This window comes from Notamacropus eugenii, chromosome 1, assembly GCF_028372415.1.
Source record: "Notamacropus eugenii isolate mMacEug1 chromosome 1, mMacEug1.pri_v2, whole genome shotgun sequence".
In the NCBI taxonomy this organism is placed as follows: Eukaryota; Metazoa; Chordata; class Mammalia; order Diprotodontia; family Macropodidae; genus Notamacropus; species Notamacropus eugenii.
Window position 1 is genome coordinate 211,461,608 of NC_092872.1, and position 25,455 is coordinate 211,487,062.

Below are 25,455 nucleotides of genomic sequence, written 5' to 3' on the forward strand. Positions count from 1 at the left end.
TATTCTTTATTCTACCCACCCCTCTAAGAGTCCCTCTCTTATCCTCTCCCCCCACCCTCCTAAATCTTAATCTACACACCCCAGTCTTCTCACTTCTCTACAAGTCCAGAAGACTTCTACACTCCTCTAGATGTACACATTGTTTCCTCTTCAACCCAGATCTGAGGAGAGTTAGATTCCAATATTACAAGCCCTTCACCTCTACCTGGTTTTTCTGTGTCAGTTCTTTCTTTCATGGATCATTTTTGAGATAATTCCTCCTATTTACCTTTTTCTTCCCAATTTCATTTTTAGAATCACCCTGTCATAAACAACTCAGTCATAAACTTTCTTTCAAACTACAATAGCAATGATGACACCTTTAAGAAAACAAATATTTTCATATATAAGAAGTAAGCAGTTTGACTTTAATCCATTGCTTATAATTAGTCTTTGATGTTTTCCTTATATTTCTTCTGGAACTTTTATATCAAATTTTCCTTTGAGTTCTGTTCTTTTTGTCACAAATCTTTCAGTTTGTCAAATGTCCTTTTGTCCTTTCAGGATTAAAATCAAGTTTGCTGGGTAAGTTATTTTTGGTCATAACCCCAGCTCTTTTCCTCTTTGAAATATAATATTCCAAAACCTATGGTCTTTTAATGTATAAGCTGATAGGTCTTGTAAAATCCTGATTTAATCTGCACAGTATTTAAATTGTTTTTTCTTGTTCTTCACAATATTTTTTCCTTCATCTGGGATTTTGAAACTTGGCTATGACATTCTTGTAAGTTTTCCCCATGACATCTCTTTTAGGTGGTGAATGGTAGTTTTTTTCTATTTCTACTTTACCCTCTTATTCTAGAACTTCCACAGAGCAGCCCTTGGGGAAGTAGAGTAGGTAACAAGAACTTTCACCTCATCTCATACAGCATGGGGATCAGAGGGGTAGGTAGGGGGAGATTGAAGGACCACCCTCACCCTGTCATTTCCAGGTGCTAGGTGTAGCAGTGCTGACCAGACAAGATCCTTGGCTGAGGTTGTGGGAAAGGATGAGTGAGTACACACCCAGTGAGCATGGTACCAGAACATCAGGGAGAAAGAACATTTTCAGGACAGCGTATCTCAGGGCACTATCATTTTGAAGCTATGCCCCCAAAGATACTAAACTGTGCATAGCCTCTGACCCAAAAATGCTACTATTAGGCCTATACCCCCAAAACACATGCATAAAAGTATTTATAGCACCTCTTTTATTTTAGCAAGGAATAGGAATTTAAGGGGATACATACCATTGGGGAATAGCTGAACAAATTGTGGTATATATGTAATAGAATACAATTATGTCTTAAGAAATTATGAAAGTGATAACTCAGTGAAATTTGGGAAATCTTGTAAAAACGGACACAGAGTGAGTTCTAAAATCTTTGCCAAAGTCATCTCATCTCACTGGAACTCTGTTTCCTCAAACAGCATCTATCAAATGAGGAGAATGGGCTACTTGATAGATTTGTGAAGTCCCTTCCTTGGTGCCATCAAAGAGCTGATCATGAACTAGTAGAACACAGTAAAATGACTAGAAATAAGTTCTACAAAGTGATTTTTAATCAAGATGTTCTCCTGTGTTCTCATCACAAAGGGACAGTCATTTTTCATTGCTTGTTGGAAAGAGCAATTCTTTTTACCTTGCTTAAATCATTCAAGGTGTCAATGGAATCTGGAAGCAGGGAGAACAGGGAGAAAGGGCTGTCTGTAGATAAGATAAAGCAGGTATGATTTGATGAGGTGAGATTCAATGAGGAATCCTGAACTCCCTCAATAAGAGTAATGTAGTGGACATCACTTGAACTTGGAGTCTTAAGATATGGGTTTAAGTTCTGGTGCTGAGAGTCTTTGCTTCTTTCTGGACCTTACTTTCCTCATCTCTAAATTAAGGACAACAATATTTGTAACAGCTATCTTATAGGTCTGTCTTGAGAAAAGTACTCTGTTACTGTAGAAATGTGTTATTATTAGGCCACAGAAATATAAGATATTTTACATTTAGATCTGGCAGGAATCATCATAATAGTCATCAATTGCAGCCACCTAATTTGGGCTGAGCCCCAGAGAAGTTCAATAATTTGTTCAAAGTTACACAGTTAATAAGTGACAGAGCTGTTGCTTCAATTCAAGTTGCCCTGATTTCAAACCTCATGACTTTTAACTATAGCACCTAGAATAGGGCAACTACCATAGACCATTCTCAGTGAAGTAAATTGAAGCACACACTACATGTGTGAATAGACCACTTTACCTGTTTCCTGGTACAGAACTCTGGTTCAGTGAGCTCTCCTGGACTGGTGATGCCTGGGAAGCTCAGCTGGCTTACTGTTTGCTTAGATATGAAGCTCAGTTTTCTCTTTATACCTGTTTTTCTTCTCTGATTGAGATTCTATTTCTGGACTCCTGAACTTCTTACCCCATCCCACATTTGAACCTATAAGACTGACTCAGTCTTTTATGATTAACCTCTCACGGTGTAGAGCCTAGGCAAAATAGACCAGAAAATTATCTCATGCATAGAGCAGGTCAATATTCAGGTCACTTTTGGTTTACTGAGAAAAGTTCAAAAACTTCTTCCTGACATTCAAGAGCTGTCTTCCTTTCCAGACTTATCTCATGCTAATATCCTCTAGGTATTGTACGATTCAGTTAAACCGCACTACTCAAATGTGCTCTGTATTTTTTTTTAACATAGCTACTTCATAGTTAAAGTAGGCAGGTGAAATACGTAGTAGTAGTGGTATTAGTAGTATTAGTAGTAGTTGTTGTTCTTATTGTAATAATAATACTAATACTTGCAGCTAACATTTATAATAAAATTTGTAACATTTATATTAACTTACTATGTGCCAATGTGCTAAATGCTTAAAAATTATTGACTCCTTAGATCCTCACGACAACCAAGGGAGATAGATGTTATGATTATCCCCATTTTACAGATAAAGAAATTGAAGCAAACTAAGATGAAGTGATTTGCCCAGGGTCATACAGCCAGTAAATGTCTAAGGCTGGATTTTAACTCAGCTCTTCCTAACTCTAGGTCCTACACTCTGTCCAAGGTACCATCTCACTGCTATTGCATTTTGAGCACTTAAGCTGACATCAGGACAATATATATGTATGTGTTGGAAGTGTATGATCTGAAACATTTTAAGGAGAAGAAAAGGGCTTCTAAGCTATTGGTGGTGGATAATTGCACACAAGTATAGAATAAAGGTCCTACTAACAAGAAGGTGAAGATCTAATAAGGAGCACAAGACAGAGTCAACTAACATGTCTGAAAAAATACACAATATAAGATGGGTGTATAATTCAGTCTTAATTCATGTAGTACAGACTGTAAGGATGAAAGAGGTCACAGGAATATGGCATCTAAATTGTTATTTGAAGGGTGGGTAAGATTGCAATCAGGAGAACAGGAGAGGAGAGGAGAGGAGAAGAGAGAAGAGAAGAGAAGAGAAGAGAAGAGAAGAGAAGAGAAGAGAAGAGAAGAGAAGAGAGAGAAGAGAAGAGAAGAGAAGAGAAGAGAAGAGAAGAGAAGAGAAGAGAAGAGAAGAGATAGAAGAGAAGAGAATATTCCAGGAACAGGGGATTTCTGGGGAACACTGGGGAAAATTAATTTATGATTTTGGCAAAAGTCAGAGGGGGCATTAGTTAATGCTAGAAGAGTATATTGTGCTAAAATCATAAAGGGCTTTTATTACCCGGCAATGAAATTAATACAGCTTTTTCATAGCACATGAAAAGACTCTTGAGCAGTTGGAACAAGCAGTGGTCCTTCACATGTTTTCCAAAGGCAGAAAGCAGAGCTCAAAGGAGTGGTGGTGTTTGCTAACACCAATGGCAGCTGGGGAGGTGTCAATATCTTTTGGGTCAATGGGAGATTTCAAAGTAAAGTTCTGTAAGATGGTAGTAAAAAACAAAAATAATTCCATCTGAGCCAGGCTCTCACCAACACATGCTCGTTTTCCTGAAAGAGACAAATACTAGGATTTGATATTTATGGACTGTTAAATCATCTAGACCACTTCTTCAGACTTACAGGGAGCTGACTAACACTCAGTAGCATTAGGAAAAATACTCACACATTCCCCTCTCTCTGTTCCTTGAATCCTTTGAAGAGCCAGTTCCTCCTGAACAGAGGGAAGACCCCTCCTGTATTCTCTCTATAATCAATTACCCCTGAGCCAGAACAAGTCCTGGGATTTATAGAGGAAAGCAGTCATTGCCTTAGTGTAATGATAATAATGCCTTCTTGCATATTGCTAATATAATTTTGCTTCTTAATGGAAAGATCTTCCCCACCCATTAATGGGCCTGCCCATTAAGGGAAGCTTGATTAGGGAAGATTTGTAGGAAGGCCCATACCTTTTATTAATGAGGCACTGGTTCTCAAGGGTTGTGATGCCCTCTAGCTCTAAAAAGTGTATAAAGCCTCTGAGGTGTGGTTTTCCTTTGGAGCATAGTTTTTGGGGAAGCTTTGTGTGCCAGATGAGACTCTGGGAAGCCACTAAGCACTGCCCCCCAGCTTTGAAAACCTAGATGTTGGTGCTTTCCTCTCTGGTAACTATATATGTATGGTCAGGTGGTTGGATCTGCCTATTGAATTGTGATGTATGTATTGCTTACTGGAGGACAGTTTGGAAGTGTTCTCTGTTGATTTAGATATCTCTGTATTTTTTCTGAAGTTCAGGGTGCTGACTTTTTCCCCTGAATTAAGTGAATGATACATGTGCTTGATTAAAGTGATTGCTGACCCCTCAAAAGTTGCCTTTCCTTTTATAAATGCAGATCTACTTGTGATAGCAGGCACCCCAGTGTATGTTGGGATGATGTCTGTTACACTTAGGAAGAAAACAATGACTCATTTATAATCTCAACAACCAAGTTCATGGCTGCCCAGAGCGGATGCTATGGGGAAAGGTGACAGGAGAATGATCAAAGTTCCCTTTGGGAACTTCCTGTCACCATATTGGACAGAAAATATCTCTGGAGCCTGCCGTGCAACTTCATGGCTATCCAGCCACTTGTCTTAACTAGTCACTCCCAACTCTAATCCAAGTATTAGAAACAATTGAATAGGCCATGGCATTGGAGACCGCAACAGCAGGAACAGTTAACTGCCTACCAACATTCATGCTTGCCAGGCCTAGACTTGACTATCACCATGATTACCCGATAACCAATAGATTCCTGTAATAATTGTAGGTGAAAGGACTAGCTAGACTATCATCTGTAATTCTGTACCAATAGATCCCCATTCAAAGTACATAATTAAGAAAGGTGCTTCCATACTCATATATCCTAGGCAGGAATCACATGTCTACAAAATCATAAATTCTAAGATTTTCCAAGTCCTTAGCTATAATGGTACCCAAGTAATATGCCTTAAGATAACCCAATCCCCTTCCTTGGATTGATAAGATACAAGATTGTACCATGCTAACATAAAAGCCTGGAAGACTTTATCTGAGAAGTAGCTCCTGGTTGAGGGTGACTAGATGGATAGTTTTTAATGGGGGGGGGTTGGGAGAAGGGGGAAGGGGATTTTAGTTGTGGGTCGGGATGTAGAATAAAGGAGCCACTATCTCAGTTCTGCCTTTTTTTGGGAACAAACTCAGACAATTACCCTGAAACTGAATTGATTTAGTTTAGTTGATGAACCATGATGCAAGGAGAATTAGAAGAATAATGTACTATGTCTCCAACATAATCCCTGGTTTTAGAACTTGGAAAGACCATAATGGCCACCTAATTCAACTCAATCCTTTGGCATATACAGTAACTGAAACCCAGTGAAATGAAATAATTTTATGAAGATCACACAAATAATTAGTAAACATGGACTGAAACACAGGTCCTCTGAGTTATCTGTCCATCTTTGATGCACATTTAAATGATGTCTTACCTACTGAAAAAGGCATGAAATAGTCGCTCTTCTTAAAATTGCCACTTTCATCCAGGAAGTGACCTGGGTTAAACTGGTCTGGATTGGGAAACTCTTCATCATCATAAAGAACAGAAGACAGTACTGGTATTATGGGGGTACCCTGAAATGAGCAAATACAACCAAATAATTAGAAAATAAGAACCATAGAATGTTAAAGTAGAAAAAGAACTTAGAACTATCATCTAGTGAAAACCTCCCATTTTTAGATATGGAAAGAGCCAGTATTTTTTTAAACACCTGTGCTGACAGTAAATTAGAAAGTCTGCAATGCTGTGGAGGGAGATGCACTTGAAAGAAAAATAACCCCACAACTGAAAGGGTTATATGATGAGGATGACAGGTGACAGGAAATGATACAGAGTTTCTCAATTTTTCTTTTACTTCTGATTTTTGTTCTGACCAAGGGAATGATCTTTGAACCGAAAATGATAGAATAAATAAATCAATATGTTTAATAGGGAAATAATACTCCAGAGAAGAAGAATGAAAATAAGAGAGCACCTAGACTCCTTTGCAAGAAAAATAAAGTGATAAAAGTAAACTTCAATTTGCACTCAAAGTCTACATTTTTAAGAAGGCAATCTAGAGAAGGAAGGAATAAGGAAATGACTCTAGATAAGGAAGTAGTGGGTACAAACATCTAGAGTGGAATAAATCATTTTTAAGGGTGTTAATAAACTGGTAGATCAGGAGAATGCTGTAGATAGTGTTTACTTAGATTTTAGCAAAGTATTTGATAAAGTTTTTCATGTTCTTCCTTTGGAAATGATGGAAATATGCAGGTTAGACTGTGATCCATTAGATGGGTTTAAAACTGATGAACTGATCATATACAAAGGGTAATTAATGAAGGTTCAATGGCAGGTTGGAGCATCACTGTACTCTAATCTCATCAGCTCACAAATGAGTATTATATTCATTCTAGGGGTCATATTTTAGGAGGATATTGAAGAGCTGGAGGCTATTCAAGGGAGGGAATCTAGGATGTTAAGAATAGCAAGTGCATGCCATGTAAAGGAAATGGGAGTATTTAGACAAGAGAGCAGAAGACATAGTAATAGCACAGGAGATTTAATAACTGATTTCAAGTATTTTATGGATTGTTACTAGAAATAGAAAGTAACTTTGTTTTATTTTGTTCCAGATGACAAAATCAATAGCAATAGATTAAAGTTATAAAATTGCAAAATTAGGCTTAATGCAAGAAAAAAAATTTCCTCAAATTAGTGCCATCCAAGATTAGAATGCAATGCCACAGCATTCCATTGAGTAGTTCCCACTCATTGAATGTCATTAATCAAAAATTGAATGACCCCAAGGTGAGCATACTGGTAGATGAGATTATTTTTCAGATTGGGGATGGACAAAATGATCACTGAAATCCCTTCAAATTCTGAAATTCTGTGACTTCTCAGGGATGTGGGTTGACCAGAGGCCCCTTCTAAGTGTAAGATTCTATAATTCAATGGGAGAGAGTGTAAAATCTTGTGTTAGAGTGAGAAGCACTTCTGATCTTGGGGATAAGATATTGTCTAAATTGAACATCTTGTGTCACTGCATGGGGTACGTTCATAGGAACAAGGTTAACGTATCGCTGTATTTCATGTATCACAGCATTGGTGTAAGGCATCTTGGGTCTGTCCTTCATGCAGGGTCTTCGATTTTGGCCAATCATGAGATCAATTTCTTTATGAATTTTTCCTGTCACAATATGAATTAAAATTGATTGTGAAATTGGGGACAAAAACTGCCTTTTCTCATATTTTCCCTGATTTTTCATCGAGTTACATTGGTAACTAACTCACTTCACTCTCACATTCATATAGATAAATAAATAGATAGATAGATAGATAGATAGATAGATACATGAGAGAGAGAGAGAGAGAGAGAGAGAGAGAGAGAGAGAGAGAGATGAAAATTCCATTTCAATCTCTTAAAGCTGCTGAGAATCCATGAACTACCCATGCCCTCAGAACAGGCTCATGTTCTACTTAAAAAATAAAGACCAAGCAGCACTTGGTTAAGAAAATGAGGAGAGAACTCAGTCTGGACCTGTTCTAGAACTCAGAGTGACCAACTATAGGCCAAAGGTACTCCCTGCAGAGTTCTATGAGTGGCAGGAATCCAGGAGCACCAGTTCCTCCTATGCTCAGGCAGGGTCAATGAGCCATCAGGAACTAGTGCCTCTCTGTCATTCAGATCCTCCCAGTTCTGTCACTGGGCTATAGTCTCTATCCTTATCACTGCCTCTATGCCTGTCTCTAATAATGACTCATAATTACATACCACTTAACTAAGCAGGGTGGAGGTAGTAGGGGAAGAGGAGGAATAAGTCCAATTGAACTTGTAATGATTTTAATATATGAAAATTATACCAGAAAAGTTTCTAAGAAAGTCTCAAAAGACCATGAAGCCCTCTCATGCTGATCAATTACCGATGTGTGTCATGAGCCTGTTATCCCACCTGTTATCTCAGGGTGTTTCAGGAGAAGCAGGAGTCCATATCTCAGGGTGTTGCTTATTGACTTCACTCCTGCCATAAGTAGATCACTTACAGTGCAGACCAAGTTTTCAATGGTAAATTCAGACTGTGGTTTTTGCTTTTCCTAGGAATAATTTGGTATAATTAATTGAAAAGTAAGGGAGGGAGCAGGGTACAATGGAATAGCGGATTTGGAGGCAGAGGACCTTGATTTGAATCCCTGTTCTGATTTTTTTTAAATTTTTTTTTTTGTGGGAAGGCAATCACATTGAGTTACCCAGGGTTACATAGCCAGTGAGTATCTGAGGCCACATTTGAACTCAGGTCCTGTTGACTTCAGGGCAGTGCTCTATCCACTGTGCTGCCTATGTGCCCCACCCATACCTCAGCTCTCATCTTGACCTTAGGAAAGTCATTTAACCTTTTAATGTTTCAGTTTTCTCATCTGTAAAATGAAGGGGTTGAATTCAATGACCTCCAAGATCACTTTCAGATCTAAATCTATGATCCTATAAACTAGTTTGAGCAACATAATTCAAAGTGGAACAAGAAGCTGGCAATTATCAAGGCTGTTACAGATAGTACATAGGATGAGAGAGATGGAGAGAAGAAAGACAAAGAGAGAAACAGACAGACAGAGAGACAGTGAGACAGAGAGACAAAAAACAGAGAAAGACAGAGAAGAAAGAGAGAGAGAGAGAGACAATGCAAGGGAAATAGAGACAAAGAGAGACAGAGGCAGACAAACACAGGCAAAGAGACTAGACCTACATTTCATTGGCACAGGGAATTTCCAGGTGAAAACAAAATTCCCTCTGACAGTGCAAGTCTGCCCTTTCTCTGAAAAACTTAGTCTCAAGAGAGTTGCCAAGCACTAGGGTACTATAAAATTAAGTGACTTGCCCATGGTCACATAGACATTTTGTATTAGAAAGGGGACTTGAACTTAGTTTTGCCTGGCTCTGAGGGCAGTTATTTCTCTCCTACAAGAGGGGTGTCAAACTTTCAGGCCTCAGGTCACAAGTAACCAGCAAAACTGTGTGGGGCCTAAACCAGATTAAAATATAATTGGGAAATGTTTAGCAAAATGATTAAAAATACAAAACAACATAAGTAATGCAAATTAGTGGGGTTTCTAAGTTAATATGGGACCCACTGGGACCCATTTCTATTCATATTTGACACAACTGCACTATATCATATTCTCTTTCAATGTATCTATATCTATATAGTATATATCAATAATATCCATGGATATATGCAAGCAGCAGTGCAACGGATTGAGTGCTGGATCTTGACTCAGGAGGACTCATCTTCCTGAGTTCAAATCTGGCCTCAGACACATAATGGCTGTGTGACCCTGACCCAATCACTTAATCCTGTTTGCCCTAGTTTCCTCATCTGTAAAATGAGCTGGAGAAGAAGAAAACCAAGAAAACACCAAATGGAGCTATGAAGAGTCAGACACAACTGAAATAAGTAAACAACAAATACACAAGCACTATAGAAATGTAAGCTATTGCATTTTCCTCCTGATTTATTAAGCTGATAAATTATGTTGTTCTATATGAGTTGAGAGATAAACAGATTTCAGCATATACATCAGCAAATCTTTTACTTTCTGTCATATTTTTGGCACTTTCAAGGCTTCATCTACTCTATATGAATTATATTATCATATTGCTATTTCTGGTTTTGTTTCTAATTGGTTGATTCTTTTTCTTTATGTAACTTTTCAATGATTTTTCTTCTCTGTTTTGTTTGTGGATAGGATGAAAAGTGAGGAACCTCTAGTTCCACGATCTCGACAGTAAAACCACTATCCTCCCCCTAAGTACCTACCACAGCAGCCCCTCAATTCCATTCAGGTTGCTCAGATTAAAGTTCCCTGTGCGCCATTGTCTTTGCACAGTCCTGAAATGTCCTGTCCAGTCCTCACTACCTAGCTCTAGGACCTCCTTCAAGACCAAGATCAAAACCTAATTGTTCCAGGAAGAAACTTATGTTAACCCTCCTCAAATAGGACATTTCTTGCTAATTCCAAATGTCTTCATCACTTAAATCTTCAATTTATAATTTATTTTGGCCTTCCTTGTACATTCCTGATAATTATTCTCTTGTCCTTACATGTGCTTCCTTCTTTCTATTGGGTTAGAAATTCCATTAGGGCTGGGACTCAATCTTCTAATTCTTCTCTCTCACTTTATAGTGCTCTGAGCACTATGGTTAATGGATAATTATTTACTGCTCTGTGTTTGTGAATGTGAGTGTCAACCTCTAATATACAAACCATTTCATATACAAGGACTGAGATTCCAACCTACTGATCACATCTACCTGTTCCATTTTCATCAGGAAATAGTCAATGAAGTCCCTAGGATCACTGGAGTCCAATGTCCTTTGGTGTTCCTTCACTTCTTCCAAGATAAATTCATGGAGTAAATGAAAATTTTTAATTATTTTGTGATGAGATCCAGGGAGATAATATAGTAGATATGGAAAAGAATTGTAGATCTGAAAAGAAAAATTTTATATCATACTTTATCAGAAAGAAAAAAATAATTTTCTACTCTAGCATTTGGATAATGTTTAGGAGAGAGTGGGACAAAATGCCCTTCACAAAATAGAGATTTTTCTCATCACTTCCTATATAAATCCCATAGAAATGTTTTCATTCTGTTCCTTCATTGCCTGAGATTCCCTTGGCCTTCACTCTAAATTCTTACTTCTTACAGAAAAATTCTCATCCGTTCTCATTATGAGGTCTTTTAGGAGCTCTGCCTTCCTCTTTATATTTGGACAGCCAGGTCTTCTGCTAACCTAATCCAAACTTAGGTTCTCAAGGTAAAAGTCTCTATAGTAATATGAATTTGTAACATTTTGACATTTAGTCCCTGGGACCAGAGAGTGAACTACTAAAAGGAGCAGCCTTAAAATGTTCCTCAAATCAGACCACACAGGGGTGACCTTCTCTGTCTTTAATCCATGTCAATGAAGAAGAAAACATGACTCTATTTCTGAGTGGCACTATTTTATCTCCCAAAGGAATGCATGATGACTTCTAGCCTAGTTCCTTACCATAGTTTCTTTGAAGTAATGAAAAGAAATATCTTGAGCTCTAAAAGGAGAAAACACTGCTCTCACCTGGATCCACATGGAATTTAGGGTCTTGTCATTTTCCTCTAATAGGTCAAATAAAAATATAAATTTCTTGTCATGGTATTCAAAATGTTTCTGGAAAATGGTAGAGCAGATTACATTGCAAGGAGCATACCCAAGGATGAACACGGGGTCACATGGTAATCCTAAAGGAGGGAGAGAATGAGAGAGAGAGAGAGAGAGAGAGAGAGGAGAGAGAGAGAGGGTTTAACATTGCCATTGTGATCAAAAGGAAGGTTTGAATTCATTTTAGTAGGATCTGACTGTCCTGCATTCTCCTCTACCTTACATTCTAGCTGACATTTATTTGGCACAGCAAAGTTGAAAATAACCCCACTTCATAAAGCATCTGATTTATCCACCTAAAAATTCTAAGTGCAAATAGGATAATTCTCATTTTACAGATGATGTTGCTGAGGTTCAAGAAAATTAGCTGATATATGCTACAACAAGGAAAGATCAAGACGTGAAATTTGACCCAAATTCTCTCCTTGCCCTAAATACAATGCTCTTCCTACCATACCACATCATTTCCCATTTCTAAATCCCTATTCATCACCTCCCCTGATGAGCTTTTGTTTTCAGGATTCATCATGTCTGTCTTCAAATTATATTTCATTTTATTTCAATCAGTAATCCCAGGATGAGGGTTGCAGGCACTGGGCTGGAAGCCTTGCTCTTCCAAATGCTCTTAAGTTGAAGGTCCTGGGCTGTCAAAGGAGTGATGATGTTAAGGTGGTGATGCTAAGTTGCCTTGACTCACATATATTGCCTCTTGTCTCTCCCTCAGGGTGCCCCACTGCTTTATCCAGGCTGGTCCATCTGCCTTATGAATAGCAGTTGACTGATAATTGACTGGTAAGTGGTGGGGATGGCCAACCTTCTTCTCTATTGCTTTCCCAGATGAGAGCAGTGAGAACTAGACTAGGACCAACGGTCTAGAGGTTGCTACCACTCTTATGGCCCTTGTAGTGATCTACTTGTTGACACCACTTGGTCCTCAGTTGTTTCTTGCGGTAATGAGAAAGATGGGCCCCTTCTCCAAAATGATTTATCCTGTCAATGAGAACTGTAGAGAATGGCCTAGTAGTGATTTGGAGGAGGAAAGGATACTGCTATTCCCAAGGTCTTAGGCTCAAGGGCCTGGATTGGAGGGGAGATGGTACTCAAGGTAGAGGTGGTTTCACCTACCTGGATCATTCATGTGTTCCCTCTCCCCAAACTACTTTGCATTCACTTTGCAAATATTGTTCAATATATGTGGCTTGGCATCTATGGAAGCAGTTTCCAGGCTGCATCTCTACAAGGGAGTGTCTGTGGACACTGGAGTGAAAGTATGACTGTTCTGCAAGCTCTTGGGTTTGGAGGTCCTGGGCTGTGTCTATCAGGGTCAGAGGGGAGGTAGTTATATTAAAGAGGGCCAAGGACAGGGTCTTGGAGATATACACACTTAGGGGATTGAAGATGGATACAGCAAAAGAATACTAAGAAGCAAAATTCAGACAGGCAGAACCAGTAGAGAAAAGCATTACAGAGGCAACTGAGGAATGTATCAATCAAGCAATCCACCTCCAATTGCTAAGAAGAATTTTTCTAAGGTTAGTGGTAATAAAGTAAAGAAACACCAACCTCTTATTTTCTTTAACTCCTCCACAAGGTGCTTGGCCTCTTCTTGGACTTTCTCTTCAATGCTCCTCTTTCCCATCCCAAAATTCTTCAGGGCCATAAGGATGAAGCAGCGCATTTGCTTCCATCTCTCTCCATTGCTTACACCAATTCCTATAAATGTGAACAGGAAGAGAAGCCTTAGACTCCAAAGTTGCTTTTAGCCCACGTCAAAAAGTCCATTCCCAAAGGACATTCAGGGACGTACCCTAGATGGGGGAGTAAAAGCAGGGACTTGTTTGAGTTCTCCCCCACAACCCTCCAAATATCTCTAAAGAAGACTCTAAACAAATTCAAAGCAGCAGAACCCACAAAATGACAGGGTGAAACAAATTTCCAACCCAAGGGAACTGTAAGGTCAGCAGGAAAAGTCTGTTGCACCAGGCTGTGAGAGGAGCACAGTCCAGTGTGGGCCATGCCAGCACAGACACAACAAGAGGTATGCACAATAAGAATATAAAATAACATAGCCATCCCTATATGACATGACAGCATTCTTTTTTTTCCTCACGGAAAGGTACTATATAGCATTGTTATTTATGGGGAAATTATTGCTGAGTCAAAACAAACTATAACAATTATACAAAAATTGTAGTTATTTGAGAAATGGTCAAGATGTTCACATACATTTATGGTACACATACTAAAGCTTAACATGTTATATCCTTCTTTCTCTGAATATATCACACCTTTCTACCTCCAGCTATCACCCTCTGATTTCAGACATAGGATGAGGATTTCACACAACTACCCTTATATTGGGAACTACTCTTTTGTCTGCAATCTTATTTCCATACGACCATTATCAGGACGAAATTCTTCACCTTCTGCTTCAACGTCTTTCATAAGGGAACCCTTGAACAAAAAAGTGACTGGTATTCCTTGGAATGGACTTTAAGTCACATTGGTTTCATTAAATATCTCTCTGACAAAGTAGAAGCTAACACAGCGAGGCCTCCTAGGATCTTTGGCAAAGTTGAGATCCCCAACAAAGGACTTCTGCTCTCTCTTTCATTGATGTCAGTCTCACAAATTGCATTCATTAACACATATCCTTGATCTCATAACACAGCTAATTCTGCTGCTTAAGTAGCTCCTGCTCTACCTCAGAATCCTCTAAAGAAAATAAAAGAAAGAAACAAAAGCAACTCCCCTTCAGTGCAGGCGGAGAGCTAAAGAAAAGGCTTTGAAAAATTTTGCTTGGGAAAATTTAAACTTTAGCCACTGTTCTGTATAGCATTTCAATGAATCACAGGCTGATACAGCTCAAGGGATCTTAGAAATTTTCCAGTCCCCTCCTCTCATTTTATACATGAAGAATCAGAAAAACTAAGTGATTCATCTACAGTCAGGAATTGTTAAGTCTCAGACTAAGCCCAGAACTCGGAATCCTGAACAAAATCGTGGATTCTTGCCACCCCAGATCATGAAATGAAATGAAAATAACAGGAAAAACACTACCCTTTGCTCTCCCACTTCTTTACTTCCTGTAGACATCTCAAATTCATTGCATCCAAAATTGAATTCACTGTCTTCCTCACTCAAACCTCCTTGTCTGTTGACCTTCCCTATTTCTGTGAAGGGAAACATCACCCTTCCAGTCACTCAGGTTCACAACCTCAGGGGGATCCAAGATTCCTAACTCTTCCCTCACTATCACATATGATAAGTTGCCTAATCATTCCTTTATCTACATCACCTTTATTCCTTTTTTTAGTGAGGCAATGGGGTTTAAGTGACTTGTACAAGGTTCCACAGCTAGTAAATGTCAAGTGTCTGAGGCCAGAATTGAACCCAGGTCCTACTAACTCCAGGACCAGTGCTCTATCCACTTCACTACCTAGCTGCTCCTACTTCAGCTTTCACAGCTGTTCCCTTCTCTTCACTTATGTATTCACCCTTCTAGTCCACACCTTCATCACTGTTTTGCCTGGAATACTGCAATATTTCGGCCTCCAGTCTCCTCTCTTCAATTCATCCTTCACCAAGCTACCAGAGTGATTGGACTGATCAGCCATAGTGACCCTGACATAGTGAAATCATTTTGATCCTCTTCCAACATGAAAGACAACAACCAAGGTGATTTTACTAAAGTGATAAGCTGAACATATCATTCTCCTACTCAGCAATATCTGTGGTTATGTATTACTTTCAGGATCAAATACATAAATTTCTCTTTTAGGCTTTTAAACGCCTTCAAAACCTGGCCCCAGCCTTACTACACATTACTCCCCTCCAAGCACACTATAGTGAAAAGGACATTTTGATGTTCTTCATCCATGGCCCTCCTCCCTGGTATCATACTCCATCCTTGCCTCATTCTCCTAAAATCCTCAGCTCAACTCAAATGACACTTGTAGAGTCAGGTATTAGCTGACTTCTACTGCTGTTAGTGTGTGTGTGTGTGTATGTGTGTGTGTGTGTGTGTGTGTGTGTGTGTAATATGTATGTCTATATAAATACATATAGACATAGTATATATGTTGATCTATCTATCCAGGATCTTTGAAGATAAAAATCACACCTGAAGGGTGAATGATTGTAGCAAATTGCAAAGGCAGAATAGATGGGGGAAGTAGATCTCTCTGCTTCCTCCAGGATTCTTCCATTGAACAATCATTTCATTTTTCTTTTTTTCTTTCTTCTTCCTTCCTTCTATCAATCCTTTCTCTCTTCTTCTCTTTCTTTCTTTCTCTTTTCTTTCAATACATTCTTATTTTTCTTTCCTGCCTTTTATCGCTCATTCTTTCTCTGTCTCTCTCTCATTCTCTATCTCTTTCTGTCTCTCTGTCTTTCTTTCTCTCTCTCTGTCTCTCTCTCTCTTTCTCAATCTCTTCCTTTTTATGATAATAGGCTAAACCGTGTAACATGAAGCTATGCAGCTGCCGCCTTGGAGAAAAGACGAGTGACTTCCATACCATGCATTATATCCTTCCCAATATGCCACTATTTTGGGGGCTTTGATTTGAAAGTGAGTCTATTTCACCAATTTCTCAGAATACTATTCTTTTCTTTATTCTTGTCTTTCTCATCTTCTTCTGCTTCAAATAGAAACTTACCTAGTCCGTTGTAAATAAAATCAATAATTGGCAAAGGGCCTCTGCCAGCAAACTTGTCTCCATGATCAATCAGAGCTTCTTTCACTGCCTTGTATCCATGTAACACAATAGCAACACCCAGCTGCAGAGTGAACACTGGACCATATTCTTTTGCTAGCTGTGAAAAGATACATGGGCAGTAGTGAGAGGGTCATCACAGAAACGGGTGATAAATAGCTTGGATTATTGTTGTTGACCTCATTGGAGAAGTTCTCAATCCATTATCACCTACTTCAAAATATTTCTGACATTTCTTCCAAAGGGGATGTTGCAACCCATGAACTGACCCCAAGCCATAGATGGCTCAAAAGGCCAAAAGGTCATTCTGTGCCTTGGACTATCAGTCAGAAGCCTGGCTGATCAGTAATACTTTATCACCTCAGGGCAGTATCCCCAAGCTTCCTGGATGCCTGAGCTTATATTTCATAGATAGGTGCCATAGTGGGTACAGCACTAGACCTGGGATGATGAAGATCTTATACAAAACCCAGTTTCAGATACATAATAGCTATGTGACCCCAGGCAAGTCATTTTACATTTGCCTGCCTCAGTTTCCTCATCTGTAAAATGAGGATTATAATAACACTTAATTCTAAGGGTCGTTGTGAGAATAATAGGATAATATTTGTAAAACATTTGGCAAATCTTGAATCACTATGTAAAAATTTCATCATCGTCATTATTCATTCAAAGCTTTGAGAATAGCAAAGTTGGGAAATAAGGACAAGGCTGTCAATGAAATTCTGAAGCAGAAAAGTATCCTCATCCCAACAGAAATCATACAAATCAGGTCAAAATGAGAACATATTTTTCTTTTCACATTTTAACCACACCAAATCTTTTCTCACAACCCTGTAAATCAGATAGGACATTTATCGATAATGTACTCATACTGACATAGGAAACTGAGGTCCAGAGAGGTCATTATGACTTGCTCAAGGCACAAAGCTTATAAATGTCAGAATACACACTTGAATCCAGGCCTTTCTAATCCCAACCTCAATGCCTTTTCTACCATCCCAGGCTACTTGTCAAAGGCTTTGAGATCTATAGGTCTGAGTTCAGAACTTGCTGGTTCCACTTGAGGCTTGGATACTTTCAGTCAGGTACACTTAAGATTACATGCAAGGACTGGGGCTGCACACAAAATCTGCCTGAGCTCTAGCTCTACCCTCATAGCCCGTAAAATACCTGTAAAAAAAGATTCTGAACAAATTCTAGAGCAACAGAAGCCACAAAATGACAGAGTGAAAGAGATTTTCAGGCCAAGACAGCCTGGAAGGCTGACAGGAAAGGTCTATCACACTGGGCTCAGAGCAGAGGATTGCCCAGCCTTGGCCACACAGCACTGCAGAGACAGGACTTGAGCAGGCTTCAGGGTATGGAATCATGGGTAGCAGCTGCAGTTCCCACATTTCTCAACCCACAAATGTGGAAGACAGCTTCAAATGTTAGTGAGGATGTTCTTTCACCTAGGTGAGGGCAGGGCATGGGTCCAGCCCCAGACCCGGCCCCAGGTCAGCAGCAGTCACTATGGCAGCATCCACTTTTGGAGCCCTCAGCCTAAAGACACTGGAGGAATCAAGCAGCTGATCTGGATCTCAGCTCTGAGTGGCAGTCCTGGGATGAGGAGGAGCATTGGCTATGGCATGGTGGAGTTGATGGTGGCTGTAGAGAGTGAACCCTATTCTCAGATCTGGGCAGAAAAGAGTGCTTGTGGTTGCTCACAGAAAAAAGCACAGACCAAGATAGGAGCAAACACTTCTCCCTTGATTGTGACATCTTAGAGAAACTGAGACTGTAGAGGTCCCTAGAGTATACCTTTCAATTGACAAAGGACTCAAAAGTCAAGTAACTGACTGGGAAAATGCTCCAAAAAAGGGGAAAAAACAAGACAATGGAAGGCTGCTTTCTGGGTGAAAAGGTATTTTCTTCCATCCTTTCAGATGAGGAAGAACAAAGCATACCATCAGAGAAAGATATCAAAGTCAAGGCTTCTACATCCAAAACCTGGAAAAAAATATGCAATGGTCTCAGGCCATGGAAGAGCTCAAAAAGGATTCTGAAAAATCAAGTAACAGAGGGCGGGGAAAAATTGAGAAGAGAGATGAGACCAATGCAAGAAAATCATGAAAAGCGAGTCAACAGCTTGCTAAAGGAGATCCAAAAAATGTTGAAGAAAATAACACCTTTAAAAATAGACTAACCCAAATGGCAAGAGAGGTCCAAAAAGTCAATGAGGAGGAGAATACTTTACAAAGCAGAATTGATCAAATGAAAAAGGACTTTCAAAAGCTCACTGAAGAAAACAGTTCTTTAAAAATTAGAATGGAGCAGATAAAAGCTAATGACTTTATGAGAAACCAAGAAATTACAAAACCAAATGAAAAGAATGAAAAAATAGAAGACAATGCAAAATATCTCATTGGAAAAACAACTGACCTGGAAAATAGATCCAGGAGAGATAATTTAAAAATTATTGGTCTACCTGAAAATCATGATCAAAAAAAGAGGCTAGACATCATCTTTCAGGAAATTATCAAGGAAAATTGGCCTGATATTCTAGAACTAAAGGGCAAAATAAACATTGAAAGAATCTACCAATCACCTCCTGAAAGAGATCCCAAAAGGAAAACTCCTAGGAATATTTTAGCCAAATTCCAGAGTTCCCAGGTCAAGGAGAAAATATTACAAGCAATCAGAAATAAAAAATTCAAGTATGGTAGAAATACAATCAGGATCACACAGGATTTAGCATCTTCTACACTAAGGGATTGAAGGGCTTGGAATATGATACTCCAAAGGTTCAAGGAGATAGGATTAAAACCAAGAATCACATACCCAGAAGAACTGAGTATAATACTTTAAGGAGAAAAAGTGGAATTTCAATGAAATTTCAAGCATTCTTGTTGAAAAGGTCAAAGCTGAATAGAAAATTTGACTTTCAAATACAAGAATCAAGAGAAACATGAAAAAGTAAACAGGAAAAAAGAATCTCTAAGGAACTCATTGAAGTTGAACTGTTTACATTCCTTCATGGAAAGATGTTATTTGCAATTCATGAGGTTTTTTTTCACTATTGGGGTACTTAGAGAGAATATAGATAGATAGATAAACAGACAGACAGACAGGCAGACAGACAGACAGAGAGACAGACAGACATAGATAGATAGATAGATAGATAGATAGATAGATAGATAGATAGATAGATAGATATGTAGGTGTGTATGGGTATGTATGTATGTGTATATTATATATGTGTAGGTATGTATACATACATGGGTGTGTGTGTGTATATATATATATATTGAGAGAGAGAGAGAGAGAGAGAGAGACATAGACATAGACATAAGGCACAAGGTGAGCTGAATATGAAGGGAGAATACTTAAAAAAGTTAAATTTACTGTTGAATGGAATGTAAGTAAGAGTAAGGGAGTAAGAGAAAGGGAGAAGTAGAATGTAACAAATGATCTCAGAGCTTTTACAGTGGAGGGGAAGAGGGGGGCAGGAGATGAAAGGAAATAATTGACCCTTACTCTCACGGGATTTGGATTACGGAAAGAATAACACGCATTCAATTGAATATGGAAATCTATTTTACCCTGCAGGAAGGCAAGGGGGAAGGGAATAGAAGAGGGAAGATAATAGATGGAACAGCAAATTGGGGAAAGGGATAATCAGAAGCAAACACTATTGTGGGAGGACAGGTCAAGGGAGAGAATGGAATAAATGAAGGACAGGATAGGACAGAGGGAAATATGGTTAGTCTTTTTTCTACATAATTATTATGGAAGTGCTTTGTATTGCTCCACATGTATGACCTATATTGAATTGCTTGTTTTCTCAATGGGAGGGAGGGGAGGGAGAGAATATGGAACTCAAAGCTTTAAGAATGAGTGTTAAAAAGAGTTTTAGCATGCAAGTAGAAATTAAACTATACAGGTAATGGAGTATAGAAATCCATTTTACCCTATAGGAAAATAGAGGGGAAGGGGAATGGAAAAAGGATGAATAATAGAAGGGAGGACAGACTGGAGGAAGGGGTGGATGGTGTGTATGCTGTCCTGGGGTAGGGGGGAGAGATGGGGAGAAAATTTTGAATTCAATTCTTGTGGAAGTGAGAATTGAAAAATAAATAAAGTATATATTGAAAAAAAGCTGCCTGAGTGCTCCTGTGATGGAATATGCAAGGAAAACATTCTCCACTCTAATCCAACAAAAGCTAGACAACCCTACCTGTTTGCAGGACCTACTCATTCCTCAGGCAGCAGAAATAATGAGGCACATTAAATGCACCCTTTCTTCCTAGAGGGGGCAATGAGCATTTTAAGTGGGACTGGTGGCATTTTCTCCTAGAGCTTTGCAGGGCCAATGTGAGCAGTAACAGTAGAGGATGGTACTTTTTGTGGGATGGAGCTCATCCATACCTACAGGAACTTGATAGTAACAGTTACTGCTGAAATAATGAGCCCTGATGACCACTACAATGAATCCAAATATGGTCTAGAAAACCTACCAGTTGCCTACTTACTTACTCTAACACTCTCTGCTCATTAGAATGAGGTACTTGACAGCAAGTGTCCCAAAACAAATGGACAGCTGCCAGTCTGAATAAAGCCAACAGAAGTCAGAGTTGTTTACTTACCATGGAAAGAGATTTTGGGATATTCTTAACATCCAGCTGCAGTACATTGCTAATATTGGGAAGGGGAACAGGACCAGGTGGAAGCTTTCCTCTTCCAAAGCCCCTTTTCCAAGATGAAATGAGAAGCAGGAATGAGATACAGAGCAGTAAGCCAAGAGAAATGACCACAGACAGATCCATTGACACTCTTTCTTAAAACTAATGTAATAGAAGACTAAGAATCCAAAGGTAGGGAGTACGGCAAACAGAAGATCAATCAGTCTGGTATCCTGAAAAAAGCTTCCAGTGGACTCTGGCCTGCCAATAGGATAAAGAGAATCCTACCCTTGTTCCACAGTCTTTTGATGTATCAGGAGCCATTCAACTTGATGTTTAAAGTTTTCCTGATTCATTTTGCTCCCTTTGTATCACAGTTATTTCCCAATATGGTCCTGTCTCATCTTACAATCAATACTTTTAACAACCATTAAACAAAGCCAATGATACTAAGACTTCAGCAGTGTATGTCATATCCAATAGTACCTTACCACTCTGCTGAGAGGAGGTGTTTCTTAATCTGTTCCAATATTAAGGCTACTTTTATAACATAAAATCTTCATAGATACATTGCTTGTTTGTTCTTTGTTTTCATAGAGGACTATGATGTCAGGGAGGTGATGCCATGACTTGGAAGTGCATCATATTTAAGTAAGGGAGGGCTGTGCAAGGCCACCAGCCTCATGTTCTCCTCTGGAGTCCACTAGCAAGACATAGATTAGGATGACTGGCGATGTCCCAAAATGCAATGGAAGACCTTGGCCTTTTTAAGCTAAGGTTTTTCCCAGGTCTCATGGAAAGTACTTATAGGACCCATTTAATCTTTATTCAAAAAACTTGACTTGTTAGGGAGAAAGAGGGTAGTTGTGGGTTCCTTTTTTGTTACAATCTTTAACATTTACGATGAATGCCACTGAAGCACTTCGTGTGCATCTTCATTTTTAAACAGATGCCAGCAGATCCTTTAAAAACCCCAAATGCATAATTAATTTACATAAGATCAAAGCAGGCTTGGAATAACCGTGTGGGACACATTACTAGTATAGCAGGGAGCAAGAGCATTTTCAGGAGAGCATGGCTCAGCCCTATCAGTTAGGAACTATGCCCCGAAAGATACTAAATTGGACATAGCCTTTGATGTAAGTACAGCACTAGTAGACCCATACCCCAAAACATCAAAGATCAAGGGAAAAGAGGCATAAGTACAAAAGTATATCACCTCTTTTGTGTTAGCAAAGAATCTGAAGTTACCAATTGGGGAATGCCTGAACAAGTTGAGGTATATGAATGTAGTGGCATACTATTGTGTGATAAAAATGAACAGGAGGACTTTAGAAAAGCCTGGAAAGACTTCTATAAACTGATGCTTAGTGAAGTGAACAGAACTAGGACAACATTGTACATAGTTAACAGCCACATTGTATGATGACTGACTTTGATAGACTTCACTCTTCTCAGTAATGCAATGATCTAAGACAACTCCAAAAGACTCATGATGGAAAATGCTATCCACACCCAGGGAAGGAAGTATGGAATCTGAATGCAGATTGAAGGATAATATTTGGTCTCTTTTTTAGTTTAGTTTTATTTTTTCTTTCTCGTGATTCCTCTGTTTCATTCTAATTCTTCTATACAACATAACTAATATGAAAACATGTTTAATAGGAATGTGTAAGTAGAGACTATATCAAATTGGATGTGATCTTGGGGAAGGGCAGAGAAAATTTAAAACTCAAAAGCTTACATATGTGAATGTTGAAAACTAAGTATAATTTGTAAAAGAATAATATTACATCATAAAAAATGATGAAAGTGATGATTTCTGTGCAACTTGGGAAATCTTTTAAGAACTAATTCAGAATGAGCTCTGAAACTTTTCCAAGAGTCATGCCACTCACTAGACCTCTGTTTCATCAAGCATCATCTATAAAATAAGCGTAATGGGCTAGTAGATTGATTTCTAAAGTACCTTCCTTGATGTCATCAAGGAACTGATCATGGACTAGAGGGAACACAGTAGAACGACTGGAAGCAACTTCTACAAAATGATTTTAGATAAAGATGTTCTCCGTTCTTCTTAACACAAAGCATCAGATTTTTCAGTGCTTGTTAAAAAGAGCAATTTTTTGCCTCACTTAAATGATTCAGTCTCAACTGAATCTGGAAGAAGGGAGAACAGGGAGAAAGAAGTATTTGTGGATATGATAAGACAGGTAGAATTTGATGAGGTGGGACTCACTAGGAGTTCTGAGCTCCCTCAGTTAGGGTAGCGTAGTGGAGAGTTTTGAAGTTGGAGTCATAAGACATAAGTTTAAGTTGTGGTGCTGAAAGTCATAGCTCCTTTCTGGACCTCACTTTCCTCATCTCTAAAGTGGGGGCAACAATATTTTCACCAGCTACCTTACACATCTGTCTTGAGGAAAGTACTTTGTTGCCAAAGAAATGTTATTATTAGACCATAGAAATATAAGGTGGCTTAGATTTAGATCTGACAGGAATTATCATAATAGTTGTCAATTGCAACCACCTAATTTTAACTGAGCCCCAGAAAAGTTCAATAATTTATCCAAGGTCACACAGTTAATAAGTGACAGACTCATTACTTAAATTCAGGTTGCCCTGACTTAAAACCTCATGATTTTTAACTATAGTACCTATAATAGGGTAACCAGCATGGAACATTCTCAGTGAAGTAAACTGAAGCATACATTGTGTGTGGAAATAGATCATCTCACCTGGTTGTTGCTGTAGAACTCTGTCTGGTTCAATAAGCCCTCCTGGACTGATGATGTCTGGGCACTTCAGCTGGCTTACTACTTGCTCAAAGATGATATGAAACTCAGTTCTCTCTTTACAACTTCTATTCCTCTGCTGTAATTGAGATCTCATTTCTGGATTCCTCAAATTCTTACCCCACCCCACATTTGAACTCATAGGACAGACTCAACCCTTTATGATTAACCTGTGGCCTCTTACAGTGTAGAGCCTGGGCAAAATGGAACAGATAATGATCTCACAGCCAAGGGAGAAAGGCACACTAGGTTCCAAAATAGATTTGACACCTTCTGTCCTGATAACTTCCTTATGATTTCCCAAATAACTAGTGGAACCCACAGGAGAGGCTGGACAGTAGGAAACATTTAACTAGCTTAATATAATAACATTGAAAGAATACAGTGAATTTAAAAACACACTGACTTAACTCCACCTAAGGAAATCTTTTGTTGTTGTTCAGTCACGACTCTTCATGACCCCATTTGGGGAGTTCTTGGCAAAGACACTGGAGTGATTTGCCATTTCTTTCTCCAGCTCATTTTACAGTTGAGAAACTGAGGCAAATAGGCTTAAGTGACTTGTCCAGGGTCAAACAGCTAGTAAGTGTCTGAGGTCAGATTTGAATTCAGGTAGAAGAGTGTTCATAACTTTCAGCCCACTCCTCAATAACAAATATAAAGCCATAATAATCAAAGTCTTTCTAGACTTCTAGTAGATGTATGCTCAAACATCATGAATGATATCTATCAATCCAAACATAGAAAAATGATGGCAAGTGTCACATTAAGCAAGGAGAGATACACAGATATAAAAATGTGTTGCAAATACATTTCCCACCTATTTTACTATATCATTAAGAAACATGGGATATGCATATTAGCTGAATAAAGGAAATGGAAGAAGAGTATAATGGGAAAATCACTGAATGGTAGTCAGGACACCTGGAATTTGAAATTAGCAAATTATGTGGTCTGAGACAGGTCCCATCATTTTTCTGGACTTCGCTTTTTTCTCCTTCATAAAATGAAAAGATTGGTCCAGATGATGTGTAAAATCCCTTCCAGCTGAAAATTCTGTCATCCTGACAATAACAAAAGATAAATCTGACTAGGCAAAAATACTCACTTAGAATATTTGAAGGCTGCCATGTAATCTTTTCCTTTCCTGATCCCCCAAAAGGCACCTTGCATTTATTTTGTATATATTCAGAATTATAGATTTAGAACTGGAAGAGACTTCAACTGGCTCATCAGATCCAATTGGCTCATTTTACAAATAAGGAAACTGAGGCACAGAGTGGTTGTGATTTGGTCAAGTTCACACAAATAAGGGGCAGAATTGGGATTTAAACCCAGATCCTCTTATTTTTTACTCTTCCCTTTGCACCATATTGGCATCCTACAGTTATATAAGTTCATGTTTTCCTGTACTTATAAAATATACATTTAACTTATGGATGGGCAGGTTGTGTCTCCAATAGAATAAAACACTCTTGAGAATAGGGATTGTTTCCATTTTGATTTCATACCACTAACACCTAGAACAGTGCTTGAATATAGGAGACTGGACTACCAATTGTTCAGTGGGCTATAGTGGGAACTCCTCTAGTGTGCGTTAGACTAG

The 25,455-nt window shown here is 38.8% G+C and overlaps 1 protein-coding gene across 3 annotated transcripts; it reads right to left on the reverse strand.

The window, feature by feature from the left end:
- Window positions 1-3,700: 3,700 nt before the first annotated feature.
- LOC140515200 (cytochrome P450 2C19-like) lies at window positions 3,701-21,405 on the reverse strand. 3 transcript variants are annotated; one of them, XM_072625774.1, is made up of 7 exons: window positions 21,346-21,405; window positions 16,337-16,493; window positions 13,242-13,391; window positions 11,598-11,758; window positions 10,791-10,967; window positions 5,930-6,071; window positions 3,701-3,991 (listed from the first exon to the last, which is right to left on the reverse strand). In XM_072625774.1, exons 1-7 carry the CDS (start codon window positions 21,379-21,381, stop codon window positions 3,801-3,803), a joined length of 1,014 nt encoding a protein of 337 aa, XP_072481875.1. In that variant the 5' UTR covers window positions 21,382-21,405; the 3' UTR covers window positions 3,701-3,800. The 3 variants fall into 3 exon arrangements, with proteins under 3 accessions (XP_072481875.1, XP_072481866.1, XP_072481886.1); XM_072625765.1 differs by lacking the exon at window positions 21,346-21,405 and adding an exon at window positions 21,022-21,334; XM_072625785.1 differs by lacking the exons at window positions 3,701-3,991; window positions 21,346-21,405 and adding exons at window positions 8,436-8,577; window positions 21,022-21,334 and having other exon boundaries at window positions 5,936-6,071.
- Between the last annotated feature and the right edge of the window lie 4,050 nt (window positions 21,406-25,455).